This window comes from Oncorhynchus keta, chromosome 2, assembly GCF_023373465.1.
Source record: "Oncorhynchus keta strain PuntledgeMale-10-30-2019 chromosome 2, Oket_V2, whole genome shotgun sequence".
In the NCBI taxonomy this organism is placed as follows: domain Eukaryota; kingdom Metazoa; phylum Chordata; class Actinopteri; order Salmoniformes; family Salmonidae; genus Oncorhynchus; species Oncorhynchus keta.
In genome coordinates this window covers 44,054,356-44,070,183 of record NC_068422.1, presented here as the reverse complement: position 1 = coordinate 44,070,183, position 15,828 = coordinate 44,054,356, and the positions used below count along the sequence as shown (strand labels likewise).

Sequence of the window (15,828 nt, the reverse complement as noted above, 5' to 3'; positions counted from 1 at the left end):
ATACTACCAATTATATGCTTTGGGCTCTGAGTAACAGGCAGTTAACTTTGGGCATGTCAGGCATCCGAACTTCCTAATACTGCCCCCTATCCCTAAGAAGTTTAACTGACTTGCCTAGTTAAATAATGGTTAAATTACTTGTAAAAATAAAATAAATGTTTTTCTAAAGAGATAACAAGACTCCAATCTGTCTTTAAATAATCAAAATTCTTAACTTAATTGAGCGAACAGTAGCCCATCTTATTGGCACCAGTGGAGAACATTAGCCAAAATCCCCAGAATGATTGTATATTCACTGTCTTTATCATTGGGTCAGTGCCATTTTTTGTTTGTTTTTGGACGATAATCTCCTCCTCCATGTTAGATAGATCATATTGTATTTGTGTCTGCCCTTTTCGTAGGCCAATTATATCAACCAGACAACAATTGTTTTTATTGATCCGTTTGTCAGTGTCAGCAGAGTAGGCTACACTGTCATTTTTGTAGTATTTATTTTTTTAAAGTGTGTCCCCCATACTGGTAAGAAATTAAATCTACTTTCACCTCTGTTTGAGTTGCATCGGTTACATGTGGTTTAGAGTCAGAGGGTTTAACTGAGGAGGACGATACGGCCCATAAAACTATACCTAAACCCATTATTTCCGTATAGATTGGGTCAGGTGAATTCAGACCACACAGTACATTGAAAGGGGTTGAAACTGCATCATACAGACCTTGTTACATCCCAGGGCCAAGGGGAGAAGATTGAGATTCATCGAAGATACACCAAATGGGTTTCGAGGGTGTGTCTCGCTTGCTGGTTCTAAGACAGCTACAGTTTATACTGTAAGTCTGTAGTGCATGACACCGATTTATGTCAAATCTACAAGGTTGACAACTCAGCTGTCCAAGGGTAAAACAGACCGGTAATATCCATTGCAATCCCATGAAAAACAAGCTGTACTTCATCTCCACAAAAGGTTACATTTAGCCAACTTCATGATAATTAGATGTGTTTAGTGATGTACTGCATTTCCTGATCATCTTGAATCATTTAAATGAGTGAATCGGCTCTTGTCAAATCCATCTTGTCACAAACAGGGTCACATACCCAACATGAGGACCAGTGTATGAGAGGCAATGACTCGAAAGTTCGGACTCAAGGCCCCATTTGCCCTCGGGTCTTGGGTCTCGGCCTGACACAGAAGGTTCTTTCAAAACAGAAAGAACACAACCACCCATATCCACTCAAGGGGATGTGTTCATCTGTAAATATCAATTTCACAGCCAGACCAAAGGCTGAAAGGAATGACCACTTTACCACAACATACAGTATTCAAAGTCGGGTCGCGACTAGTGGGGTCGCGCGGGAAATGCAGTTTGCTTCGCCAAAGTTAAAACCACTTTTTCTTGTGTGTGTGTGTGTGTGTGTGTGTGTGGGGGGGGCGCAAAAGAAAATTAAGTACAGATTATTTTATGGGTATGGGACAGTATACAAATGTTTTTGAGAAAGATAATTTGAAAAATAAAATGTTATTCAGTAAATGTATTTAATGGTTTCTTTTCACTTTGATCAGAGATGAAAATGTGATGAATTAAACGTTATTTGTCTATGTAAAAATTGAAATGTACTAATTTTAAGGTTGTCATCATCATATTTGGGTTGTGGTCGTGAAAATGTAAAAATGTAAAAAAAATTATAATAAATTCAGGTGGTCCTCGCTGTTTGAATACCACTGTACTTGAGCCGAGAGGTGTTGACTAAAACGGCCCCCAGAGCTTTCCTGTCTACTGTCCGGGCGAGGAGAGGACACAAATAACAGCATAACACTGCGGAGGGCACAAACTACTAACAGAATTTCCTAAAACAATTAATTACAGATCAGATGAAACTCAGTAGTGAAACTTGATGTTCTGGGGCTATATTGGAGGGCAGTTGAAGAAGCTCAAATAAATGCCAAAAGAATGAGGCTGCTTTCATGAATCCAAACAAACTTCCTGATAACAAGAATTGTTGCGAGCCAAGGTGTCCTAACAGGCAACACAAAATAGAAAGTACCATATCACAACCAGCTGTTATGCATGTGGCACTCTAATACAGTGCTATTATCCATACTGGACTCCAGAGGTTTGCTAGGGACACATATCGTATTCTGAGTTGGTGGATCTCCGTGCTGACATTTCCCTCAGACATCTTAGAAAAAGGCCAAATTAGTTTTTAATGGCAGTCCAGTCTTTACGGAAATGTCATAATGCTCCCTCTTAAATATGGGGGGTTTATAAACCAATAAATGGTGACTGGCACATCAGTGTGTGAGACAGTGGCTGATTTCTCTCACAAAAGAAGCCAAGTTACACATAAGCCAGGCCAAGACAATCCTTTCAATGTGGACAAATTAAGTGCCTCACTTGAAAATGGAGAAAAGACATTTTGTTTTGTTGAAAGGCCAAAAGAGGTTTATTTTTATCCCAACCTCACAGTGAGGTATTTAGAAATAGGGTCTGCTGCTTGCCATTATAGCAGGGTTTCAGGTCCATGCCTTCCATACACCATCTTTCTTTTATTTCGGATTTCACCTCCACATAACTCTCAATTTGATCAACCAGCCAGACAAGTTATCCAATGTAGCCAGCCGCAATTTCAGGAGGTACAAATGTATTTTGTCATTGGAACCACCACAGTAGTCACGTAGTATTTGTGTACGGGGCCGAAGTTGTGCAGTCCAGGCCAACAGGTGAGTGACACGAGCAGCAGCTTGGTCGTCGGCAATTTAACAACCCAATCCCCAGCCTCTAACCTCCCTTTCGATCACGCAGTGCCCACACAGTATGTAGGCTACACCACACACGTTCTCTCTCGCTGTCACACCTGGCGCTATTTTGTTTTTTTTTAAAGGAAGAAAAAGGCAGCAGTCATGAACCACCCAAACCATCAGCATTGTTCACCGGTGGGAAAGAAAGTATTTTTAGAAGGGAGCGATAGAGCAGCAGCCCAAGGCAGGCAGAAGTTCCTCCCCACCTGTCAGAGTGCTGAGTGACTGAGCCTTGTGCTCCTGGGCTGCAGACTGAAGGCCCCAGGTCACAGGCCTTCTCAATATAAAAGACTGCATACAGTCAAAGGGGATTCAATGACCAGTTGTAAAGGTTCACTGAAATAAATAAACGTGCAGGCTACGCACTTATCCATACACACTTCCTGTAGATCTGAAAGGACTGTAATTACCAGTTGTGATAGCTAAACCCTTTGCCTTTTGAAATGCTACAATAGGTGGAATTTTTACTGTGTGGCTTATACTCATCCTCTCATTTCAGATCAAGTAAGGAAAAGGGGCTATAGGTTGATTTATTGGTCAAATAGCCTTCACAAAGCCTGGAGGTGTGTTTTGGGTCATTGTTGAAAAACAAATGATAGTCCCACTAACCTGCTGGGATGTTGTGTCGCTGCAGAATGCGGTGGTAGCCACGCTAGTTAAGTGTCCCTTGAATTCTAAATAAAAAAATCACTGACAGTGTCACCAGCAAACCACCCCCACACCATCACACCTCCTCCTCCATGCCTCACTGTGGGAACCACACATGTGGAGATGGTCAGTTCACCTACTCTTCGTCTCACAAAGACACGGCAGTTGGAACCAAAAATCTCAAAATTGGTCTCATCAGACCAAAGGATATATTTCCACCAGTCTAATGTCCATTGCTCACGTTTATTGGCCCAAGCAAGTCACTTCTTCTTATTGGTGTCCTTTAGTAGTGGTTCCTTTGCAGTAATTTGACCATGAAGGCCCGATTCACGTCGTCTCCGCTGAACAGTCGATGTTGAGATGTGTCTGTTACTTGAACTCTGTGAAGCATTTATTTGGGCTGCAATCTGAGGTGCAGTTAACTGTAATGAACTTATCCTCTTCAGCAGAGGTAACTCTGGGTGTTCCTGTCCTGTGGACCATGCAGCTTGATGCTTTTTGAAACTGACCTTCATGTCTTAAAGTAATGATGGACTGTCGTTTCTCTTTGCTTATTTGAGCTGTTCTTGGTCATTGGTCATTTACCAAATAGGGCCATCTTCTGTATACCACTACTACCTTGTCACAACACAATTGATTGGCTCAAATGCATTAAGGAGGAAAGAAATTCCTCAAATGAACTTTTATCAAGGCACACCTGTTAATTGAAATCCATTCCAGGTGACTACCTCATGAAGCTGGTTGTGAGAGAATGCCAAGAGTGTGCAAAGCTGTCATCAAGGCAAATGGTGGCTACTTTGAAGAATGCCAAATATAAAATACATTTTGATTTGTTTAACACTTTTTTGGTTACTATATAATTCCATGTGTTATTTCATAGTTTTGATGTCATCACCATTATTCTACAATGTAGAAAATAGTAAAACATAAAGAAAAACCCTGGAATGAGTAGGTGTGTCCAAACTTTTGACTGGTACACACACACACACACACACACACACACACACACACACACACACACACACACACACACACACACACACACACACACACACACACACACACACACACACACACACACACACACTGTAAAGGTTGTCTTACAAGTGAGTTACGCACGTATATCCAAAGATGCACTCGTTATGAACACATAGGCTTCAGGCACACATACACACCAGGGCACACACCAGGGCACACACACACACCAGGGCACACACACCAGACTCATAATATTATTATTCCAGCCAGCTTCCTTTCTTTTCTTCTAATAAATATCTATTCTACAAATATCTCTTCTAGGAACATCGACAGATTGAGGTTCTTGGAAGAGATGTTCATAGAATATACTCTTCTTACCAGAAAATAACTTGTGATATTCAGGCAGCAACACCTCTCTCACTTTCAGTACTAAAATAATGTGGAGAAATACACCTCGACACCTTAAAATACAGGGTGAGAAATCCAAATATCTATTTTCAGTCTCGGGGAGGAAAGGAAAGGGGCAATGAACTCGCATATTAGGTCATCACAGCACAAACGCAGCACACAAAAGGCATAATCACACCTGAATTAGCGACTGAAGTAACTACAGGTACTGTAACTGCCAAAATAAAAGGAAACACTTGAGTAAATGAGGGACACAAAGTATATTGAAAGCAGGTGCTTCCACACAGGTGTGGTTCCAGAGTTAGTTAAGCAATTGAAATCCCATCATGCTTAGGGTTATGTATAAAAATGCTGGGCAGGCCAATATTTTGTCAACCATGGCTATTTTTTTTAGAAACTTTATTTAACTAGGCAAGTCAGTTAAGAACAAATTCTTATTTTCAATGACTGCCTAGGAACAGTGGGTTAACTGCCTGTTCAGGGGCAGAACGACAGATTTGTACCTTGTCAGCTCGGGGTTTGAACTTGCAACCTTCCGGTTACTAGTCCAACGCTCTAACCACTAGGCTACCCTGAATGAAAATGTCCCCATCCACAGAGCATGAGTGGTCACTAAATGGTTTGACGAGCATGAAAACAATGTAAACCATATGCCAGGGTCGCCCAACTGGTGGCCTGTGGGCCGAATTTGGCCCATGGGTGATTTTATTTGTCCCCCCAAGTCAGAGCAAAAATAAAAACGTTGTTTGAATTTTTATTGTTCGACATAAAAGACTAAAAAAACACCAACAAATCAGCGCCAAGTGATTTTAATTTTGGACATCTGTTCCAAAGTATTCCCACAGATAATAGACAGATATATGTGATCATATACACATTTTAGCAAGGTTTAAAATGACTATGTTTTAGTCAAATGTTATATCCGTTTGAGCTTCTTGAGGCCATAGCCATCTCAGTCACCAAATCTCCCCCCCCAAGAGATCAGTTATGGAAGATTACTGGAGCGGTGCCTGAGACTGAGCTTTCCACCACCATATTAAAAAATACCAAATGATGGAATTTCTCGCAGAAGAATGATGTGGCATCCCTCCAATAGAGTTACAGAAACGTGTGGAATCTACGCCACGGAGCATTGAAGCCGTTCTGGCTAGTGGTGTGGCCCCAAAGGCATATTAAGACACTTTATGTTGGTGTTCCCTTCATTTAGCCAGTTAACTGTATATTTACACTATAGATTTGGCAGGTGACAGCATGCCATGATTCCAGTCTGAAAATACATACGTAGGCCTACATTCTCACCATCAACTGTGGTGTAACAATTTTAACATCACCTACCCCCTAACTCACAGCTCCTACCACCATAAACCAACCCAGTCTTTAGGCCTTTACAATGTGTGAGGTGAACATACCACTACAGGATAAGGTGAACACAACATATTCTCAGACTTTTTTTTTTTAGCAAAGGCCAAGCTTAAAAATCAATGAATTTTCCAAAACCACACAATGGATACCAACCAGTGAGAAAACCTATTGAAACTACTGTAATAAAACTGCATCCCAAACAATCTAATATATCAACCAAACATCCCAAAATGACCACCATGTTTAACAACAACACACCTACAAGTAATATATGCCATTTATCAGACGCTTTTATCCAAAGCGACTTACAGTCATGTGTGCATACATTCTACGTATGGGTGGTCCCGGGGATCGAACCCACTACCCTGGCGTTACAAGCGCCATGCTCTACCAACTGAGCTACAGGGACCACACAAGTACTGTGCTAGTACCGTAGTAGTAATTCAATATTTGATGTCCTATAAGGGTTGGCTGACGGTTAGTGCTAGATGAAATCCTTGGGACTTCCCTACCCTAAACCCTAAACCCTAACCTTAACCACTACCCTTTACCTTCGTCTTTTTGAATTTAAACTTCAATGGGATGACGTCAGAGTTGGGCAGTCCCAAGTATCCAGTTTCAAGCACGGAACATTAAACAAACCCCAACATCTAGATTCAAGCTTAATGCAAGAAAAAGGATGATCTCATTGGTCAAAAGACACATCAGATATGGGACGTGGAAATCTCTGTGTGTTTGTACAAAGTATGGATGTATGTAGACTGAACTGGATGAATTGATCTCTTACCCTGGAGATGGTCAGGGGCATGTTGAAATCTTTCCCTCCCTGCAATCGGAAGCCCCATGGGGCCGACCCACTCAGAGAAATGTTGTAGGTACTCATTCTTCCAAAGGCTTTGATTGCTTGTTTGGTTGAATCTTCTTTTTTTAAAAGGAGGTAGAGGGGGGTGGGGCAGGAGCCAAGTAGCTTCTGAAAGCAGAAAAAAAATGGTCAAAAAAAAGTACACTTGAGAACTAAACGAAATGTCAAATGAGACTGAAAGCACCGCAAACAAAAACCTAACCCACTACAGCCACAGACGAATATGTAATTCACGACCCACCCCTTTTTAAATAAGGAGAGAAAGACAGACAGAAAAGACTAGAGAACCAGAGGAAGAGAGGTCTTGCCTGCTCAGATGAGCTGAAGTGACAGCCTAAGAATAGCCACTCCTCTGCAGAAAGTGATACCACAGTAGCATTGTGGGGGGTGGGGGTGGGGGGGTCCCCTTATATGGCATGTAAGGGGACACCCGGTATGTCAGTCCTGCCATGATTCACAGGGTTAATATAGCCCCTTCCTAGGCCAACTGATTTTTTTCAATACCCCCCCCCTAACTCCAGACTAGGGTCTTCCTGAAACAGTGTCTCCTCACACCTCACACTGGGGTTGGCTTGAGGAAACATCTAATTAACATCATGGTAGCTGTATGCAGTTGACGAGAGAGAGTTGATTCTCTCCGATTTCTCCATGTGTTCCACTTCTGCAAAAATCTACCCCAGTTTAGTTGCTTAACGGTTGGGTAACAGGATAAAACTGACCAGAACCAGAGCATTTTAGCCAGCAGACACTTTTTGGTCCGTCATATTTGGAATCAGGTCAGGTTATCAGACCTGCAAGGTTAATGTCCTGTAAAATGTACCCGGAGGTCAATAAGACCTGTTGCATCATACTTTATAAAGCCAGGACATAGAGTAACAGTCATTTCACTACAGGCCTCGTATACATGATTGACAGGTAGGGTGTAATTTGGTACCGTACATAGAGGGGTGACCTGTCGGACGAGTAAGAGGCATTGTTTGTGCGTATACATGCTTGCGTGTTTATACGTAGCTCACGGTTGTCCTCAGCCGCTGAGTCAACCACAGTGTGACGGGGTTACGATATCAATTTGGTGGGGCGTGTCTAGAAGTCCTCTGAATAGCCATGACATAATGTAGGACCTAAAACGAGGTGAGATTCCAGCTACGTAAACTAAACCTGAGATGCGGCTTTATCCACTCTGGCAAAACCTATCTTGACCTTCCAGAAAACACGTTTCCCACTACCAAGGAACCTCGAGACCTCTTTGAGAAGCAGATCAACCCAACACAAAAGGGGACAAGCTGAGAGATGGAACCCCAATATCTGGCTCATTATTCAGGTATGTTATCATTGCACAATCATGCAGCCTAGCCTATGGCTATGATGCTGCATTCAGCATAAGACAATGATGAGGATAACCCTCATGTTTCGGTACAAGGAACAAGATTTCTATTATTGGCTATGGTCCAGGACATTTAAATATGGATAACACCAGGCCAATTAATGAACAATATTTATTTGACCTTTATTTAACTAGGCAAGTCAGTTAAGAACAAATTCTTATTTACAAAACCCTCCCCTAACCCGGACGACGCTGGGCTAATTGTGCACCGCCCTATGGAACTCCCCCGATCACAGCCTCGAGAACTGATATGCCTTGGGGCTCCCGAGTGGCGCAGCGGTCTGAGTGCATTCAGTAAATTCGGAAACGATTCAGACCCCTCGACCTTTCCCACATTTTGTTCATAAATTACAGCCTTATTCTAAAATGGATTAAATCGTTCTTCCCCCTCATCAATCTACACACAATACCCCATAATGACAAAGTAAAAAAAGCTGACGCTACAAGCTTGGCACACCTGTATTTGGGATGTTTCTCCCATTCTTCTCTGCAGATCCTCTCGAGCTCTGTCAAGTAGGATGGGGACTGTCGCTGCACAGCTATTGTCAGGTCTCTCCAGAGATGTTCGATCGGGTTCAAGTTCGGGCTCTGGCTGGGCCACTCAAGGACATTCAGAGACTTGTCCCGAAGCCACTCCTGCATAATCTTGGCTGTGTTTTTAAGGTCATTGTCCTGATGGAAGGTGTACCTTCACCCAGTCTGAGGTCCTGAGTGCTCTGGAGCAGGATTTCATCAAGGATCTCTCTGTACTTTGCTCCGTTCACCTTGCCCTCAACCCTGACTAGTCTCCCAGTCCCTGCCGCGGAAAAACATCCACACAGCATGATGCTGCCACCACCATGCTTCACCGTAGGGATTGTGCCAGGTTTCCTCCAGACATGACGCTTGGCATTCAGGCCAAAGAGTTCAATATTGGTTTCCCCAGACCAGAGAATCTTGTTTCTCATGGTCTGAGAGTCTTTAGGTGCCTTTTGGCAAACTCCAAGCGGGCGGTCATGTGCCTTTTACCGTTTGGCCCCTCTACCACAAAGGCCTGATTGGTGGTTGTCTTTCTGGAAGGTTATCCCATCTCCACAGAGGAACTCTGGAGCGCTGTCAGAGTGACCATCGGGTCTTGGTCATCTGCCTGACCAAGGCCTTTCTCCCCGATTGCTCAGTTTAGCTGGGCGGCCAGCTCTAGGAAGAGTCTTGATGGTTCCAAACTTCTTCCATTTAAGAATAATGGAGGCCACTGTGTTCTTGGGGACCTTCAATGTTGCAGTCAGTTTTTGGTACCGTTCCCTAGAGCTGTGCCTCGACACAATCTTGTCTCGGAGCTCTGTGGGAAATTCTTTGGCCTCGTGGCTTTGTTTTTGCTCTGACATGCACAGTCAACTGTGGGACCATATATAGACAGGTGAATGCCTTTCCAAAGCATGTCCAATCAATGGAATGTACCACAGGTGAACTCCAACCAAGTTGTTGAATCATCTCAAGGATGATTAATGGAAACAGGATGCACCGGAGCTCAATTTCGAGTCTCATAGCAAAGGGTCTGAATACTTATGTAAAAACATTTGCAAAACTGTATTGTGGGGTATTGTGTGTGTAGATTGATGAGGGCAAAATGTATTTAATACATTTTAGAATAAGGCTTCAACATAACAAAATGTGGAAAAGGGGGTCTGAATACTTTCCAAATGCACTGTATATGGATCTTACAGCTATCCTATATTGTTTTACTGTTTAGGCATTAAGGCTTGCATATCTGTCGTATCTTATTTTTGTTTTCATTCTCATAATATTTTCTTCATTACACACCCTTACTCATAAAGTGTTCTAACTTAATTGTTAAGGTCTGAATTGGTAGCTTATTTTGTTTCACTTTATTATAATAATAACGAGGCATGTCAGTTAAGAACAAATTCTTATTTACAATGACAGCCTAGGAACAGTGGGTTAACTGCCTTGTTCAGGGGCAGAACAACAGATTTTTTTTACCTTGTCAGGTCGGGGATTCAATCAAACAACCTTTCGGTTACTGGCCCAACGCTCTAACCACTAGGCTACCTGCCGCCCGAGGCAGGAATTATGTTACTTAATGATAGCACCTTGAATCTCTCAATATATCAGAGACTGTCACTGCTGGCACACAGCACTGCTGCAAAAAAAATGTTGCTCTTAGATGGCAATTATCTCACGCGCTCCCAATTCACCAGTGGATACAGTTACTATTAGAAGTTATGACATCAGAATGATCAAACAGCGAGAATGAATGGTGCTTGTCAAGGAACAATTGCCGCCTGGAGAAACATACTAATCTCAGCCAAAGCCCAACACATACATGCAAACAATATATTAACCCATTTTTTTTTTCTTTCTCTGCTTTCAGGCCCACAGGGAAGGGTGCTATTCTGAGGGTTATTTCTGGTCGCCAGGAATGGAGCCGGGGGATGGGGGGGGTAGTGGGTGACTGACAAGCAACCCTAGTTGCTAAGAGGGGTGGGAAACATGGTTCCCGGGGGTGGAGTTGGATGAAGACATGTTGGCAGGGTGGAGTTGGAGGAACGGGATGGAAGTTTGGGGATGGAGGCCGCCACCTTTTTTGTTCTATTTTCCTGTTTATATTTAAATTATTATCACTTAAACTATGTATTTGTATTATTTTATTTTGAGTGGCAGCCTTTAGAAACTTTAAAATGGATAATGTAAGCCCCCAAACAAAAAATAAAACAAATAAAAATGGTCAAAAACAAAAAGCTTTTAAAAAGGAAGGTTCCACCTGAGTTTCCATATACCATTGTGTATTTAAACCCAATGTATCTCCCCCAGGATCCCTATCCACACACACAAAATCAGACTACTGACCACTTGCTCTGATTCGCCGAACCTTAGCACACATGCACTCACAAGTAAGCATTTTCGTTAGACGGTGTGTACCATGTGTATCCCTGTACATACGACTAATAAAACTTTAAAACACCCTTCCGGGCTGGCCCACCATCCAGGACAAACACAAAAGGGAGGAGGGCTAATCCTAAGGGTGCCCTCCTGGATCTCACTCTCTTAAGAAACCCAGTGCAGAGCTAGTACCAGTGGTCCTATTCCTGACAAGTCAAACAAGCTCAGAGCTATAGTCTCTCAATCGGCTGTGTCTCTGAGACTCTCTGAACGATAGGCCACCTGCTGTTTAGGCAAAGGTAATTGTGTCTGACAGACACGTCAACCATAACACACACCATTAAAAAAAAACTGAAGCTTGCTAATTCAGGTATTCCTTTCTGGAAGTATTTTAAGAGCAAACCAAAATGCCTTTTTATGTGACGTATACCTCACGTGAGTACTATATCTGTGACTTAAGTAGAATGTGATCATAAAACAAAATATACAAACTGGGCTGTTGCACTTAGCTACGCTAATAATAGAGACATCCTCAGCATCAGAATTATCTTGTTAGCTGGACTGGAAAATATCTCTGTTACTTAGACTGAGGCACATGATATGATAGTTGATTAGGTGGATATAGTATTCGATGACATAACACTCGCTGAGTATGAGCACAGCTATTGGCTCATTTATGCAGAACATGAAGTTGTTTGCGAGCGCAGCAAATCTTCTAGCAACTCTTGTCCTCTCCTGTTATAGCAACCCTCTGGTCAGGCGAGCAGCGATGGGCGTGTGACAGCCTGTGAGGTCATCCACAATGAGGTGACTTTATCAGACAGTGAAGGCATGAAGGCATGCGATGGTAGACGGGTGGGGGGGGGGGCAAAGGGGTGATGCTCAGTCTCTCTTGGACTGCTAACTCCTGAGAGAGAGCCAGGAGCAGATTCTTTAATGTGGGAGTGGGAAAGCACTGGCACTGGTCTATCTACTTGACTGCCTCTTTTTGACTAGAATTCAATAGCTCCCTCCACATTGCACAATCATCGATCACTATATTCATGTTCCATTTCTGTCTGCAACGACTGGCGGTCTTGTCACTCAGAACCTCTCTGCTTATAGTTACAAACATCATGTAAATCAGTGGTCACCGACGTTTTCTGAATTAAGATCACTTTGGGTCAAAAGGGAAGACAAGATCAACCGCTCTGATTCTTTTTTTAAACATTACTTAAAAAAACATAAGACTATAAGACATTAACCAATTAAAACCAGTTCTGTAGTAATGAGGTTTGTGCAGTAGGATATAAGCCCAATACATTATCACTGCATATTGGCTATGCTTGAATTGCCCTGCCAATGTTCTTCTCAGACCAATTTGAATTTATACTTAGAAAATGTACTGTATATGATCACACTGGTAATAGAAAATATATGCATTACTTGTGAGGCACAGATGAGTGAGCATAATAATTATTTTTTGTCAGTCTGAGTGGGAGGGAGCAGCAGTCAGGCTGTTCCTCAGCTCTCCCTCCGCTGAGAAAAGGGGACACAATCTTCCAGCTGATGGCAAAACTGAAGTCGCATTGCATTATTTCTGCCTCATGCACCAATTCATGTCGTTACTTCTATAAGTAAAATATTCTTCGATATTAAAAAAGACACAAGCCGCTAACAATAACAACGCAAGCTTATCGGAACACTTTGCTATACTCACTCATTGCAGCTGCAGTGCTGGTTGTAGCATAAGTGGAAGTAGGGAGAACGCACATTTTATGGCTTATAAAAGTGTAGACAGTGCTGAACAACAACTTAAACATGACCTTACTCATGAAAACAGCAGCTGTTTGCGGTATGCATTGAGTCTATCTCTAGTCAGGGTTTTAAAAGTGTTGAAATCTCACAGTAAATTCAATTGATTGGACATGATTTGGAAAAGGCACACACCTGTCTATATACGTTCTCACTGTTTACAGTGCAGGTCAGAGCAAAAACCAAGCCATGAGGTCGAAGGAAATGTACGTAGAGCTCTGAAACAGGATTGTATCGAGGCACAGATCTGTGGAAGGGTAAAAAATGTCTGCAACATTGAAGGTCCCCAAGAACACAATGGCTTCCATCATTCTTAAATGGAACCACCAACAAAGTACTGAGTAAAGGGTCTGAATAATTATGTAAATGCTATTTTATATTTTTTATAAATTAGCAAAAAAATCTAAAAACCTGTTATTGCTTTGTCATTATGGAGTATTGTATGTAGATTGATGACGGGGTAAAAAAAACAATTGAATCAATTTCAGAACAGGGCAGTAATGTAACTAAATGTGTAAAAAGTCAAGCGGGCTGAATACTTTCCGAAGTATTCAGAAGCCATAGATAACAGGCAACATCCGCACTGAGCTAAAGGGTAAAGCTTCCGCTTTCAAGGAGCAGGACACTAATCTGGACCCTTTCAAGAAATTCCATTTAGACCCCTGACGAGCCATCAAACAGGCAAAGCTTCAATAAGACTAAAATGGAATCCTACCACACCAGCTCTGACACTTGTCGGATGTGGCAGGGCTTGCAAACGAACACTGATTACAAAGGGAAACAGAGCAGAGAGCTGCCCAGTGACATGAGCCTATCAGACAAGCTAAATGCCTTCTATGCTCGCTTCGAGGCAAGCAGCAACGAACCATGCATGAGAGCACCAGCTGTTCCTGACAACTGTGTGATCTTGCTCTCCTTAGCCGATGTCAGTAAGACCATTAAACAGGTTAACATTTGCAAGGCCGTGGGGCCAGACAGGAATATCAGGACGCGTACTCAGAGCATGCGCTGACCAGCTGACAAGTGTCTTCAATTACATTTTCAATCTATACATGACCCGGTCTGTAATACCAACTTGTTTCAAGCAGACCACCACTGTCCCCGTGCCCAAGAATGCTAGCGTAACCTGCCTAAATGACTATCACCCTGTATCACTCACAGCTATAGCCATGAAATGCTTTGAACGGCTCACATCAGCACCATCATCCCAGTCACCCTGGACCCAAATTTGCATACCAACCCAACAGATCTGCAATCGCTATTGCACCCAACGCTGCCCTCACCCGTCTGGACAAAATGAATACTTGTGTAAGAATGCTGTTCATGGACTACGTCTCAGCATTCAATACCATAGTCCCCTCCAAACTCAAGACCCTGGGACTGAACACTTCCTTCTGCAACTGTGTCCTGGACTTCCTGACGGGCCGGCCCGAGGTGGAGAGGGTAGGCAACAACACATCCACCACGCTGACCATCAACATGGGGGCCCCTCAGGGGTGGGTGCTTAGTCACCTCCTGTACTCCCTGTTCATCCATGACTGCATGGCCATGCACGACTTCAACACCATCATATTTGCTGACGATACGATGGTGATAGGACTGATTACTGACCGATGGTGAGGCAGCCTATAGGGAGGATGTCAGACTGCCAGGACAACAACCTCTCCCTCAACGTCAGCAACACAAAGGAGCTGTTAATGGACTACAGAAAATGGAGGTGCGAGCATCGACATCCACATCGATGGGGCTGTAGTGGAGCGAGTCAGGAGCCTCAAGATCCTCAGTGTCCACATCACTAAGGAATTAACATGGTCCACACACACAGTTGTGAATAGGGCCCGACTGCTCCTCTTCCCCCTCAGGAGGCTGAAAGGATTGCTCCCTAGCCAAAATATGTTCAAAGACTCATGCCAACCAAGCCACAGACTGCTCTCTCTCTGCTTTTTTAAACTAATTATTTTGCACTGACTATATGCACACACTGCACATACTTACACTGACACCCCAACAAACACATAACATGTGCACACATGCATAATGACACACACTTTCACACTCCACATATGCTGCTGCTCCAGCTCAGCCTATTATCTACCCTGTTGCCCATACCTATATGTACATAGCTACTACTTCAATTACCTCGTACCCCTGCACATCGACTCAGACTCAGAAATAACATGTATATAGCCAAGTTATTTCTATTGTATTTCACTGTGTATTTATTCCTCGTGTTACCATTTCGGTGTTCTATTTTTCATCTCTGTTTTTAACTCTGCATTGTTGGAAAAGGACACATAAATAAGCATTTCACTGTTCGTCTACACCCGTTGTCTATGAAGCATGTGGCAAATTACATTTGATTTGCAATGCACACATGGTTCAACCCCGCTCAAGAAGTGCCCACCCCACCGTAAACACAATTATTCCATACTGAAGGAGAATGCACAGTAATGCACATTACATGCTGACCACATGGCATGCAACACAGTGCCAGAGCATGACAAAATAAATGTACACATACATGTTAATCAATCATTGCATCTAAACTGCCAACGCCCTCTGCCCAGCCAGGTGCTAAAATAGAGATTGGTTCTATTTCTGAGGCGCTGCAAGTCCCACCTCTGCCATTGAAAGATGAATTGAGGTGCACACTCCAGTCCAGTTGGTGGTGGTAACGCACCTTATTAAAGTTGTTTGCCAACCGTCATAGAAAGTCAACA

The 15,828-nt window shown here is 42.9% G+C and overlaps 1 protein-coding gene across 1 annotated transcript in view; it reads right to left on the bottom strand.

Annotated features, from left to right (window-relative positions):
- The window catches only part of LOC118361374 (LIM domain-binding protein 3-like), a 72,033-nt gene extending 64,748 nt beyond the window's left edge, over positions 1-7,285 (bottom strand). Inside the window, exon 1 of the mRNA XM_052470354.1 lies at positions 6,976-7,285. Within this exon, the coding sequence (XP_052326314.1) occupies positions 6,976-7,071 (96 nt within the window). The 5' untranslated portion in view covers positions 7,072-7,285. The remainder of the gene's footprint in view (positions 1-6,975) is intronic.
- Positions 7,286-15,828: the final 8,543 nt, after the last annotated feature.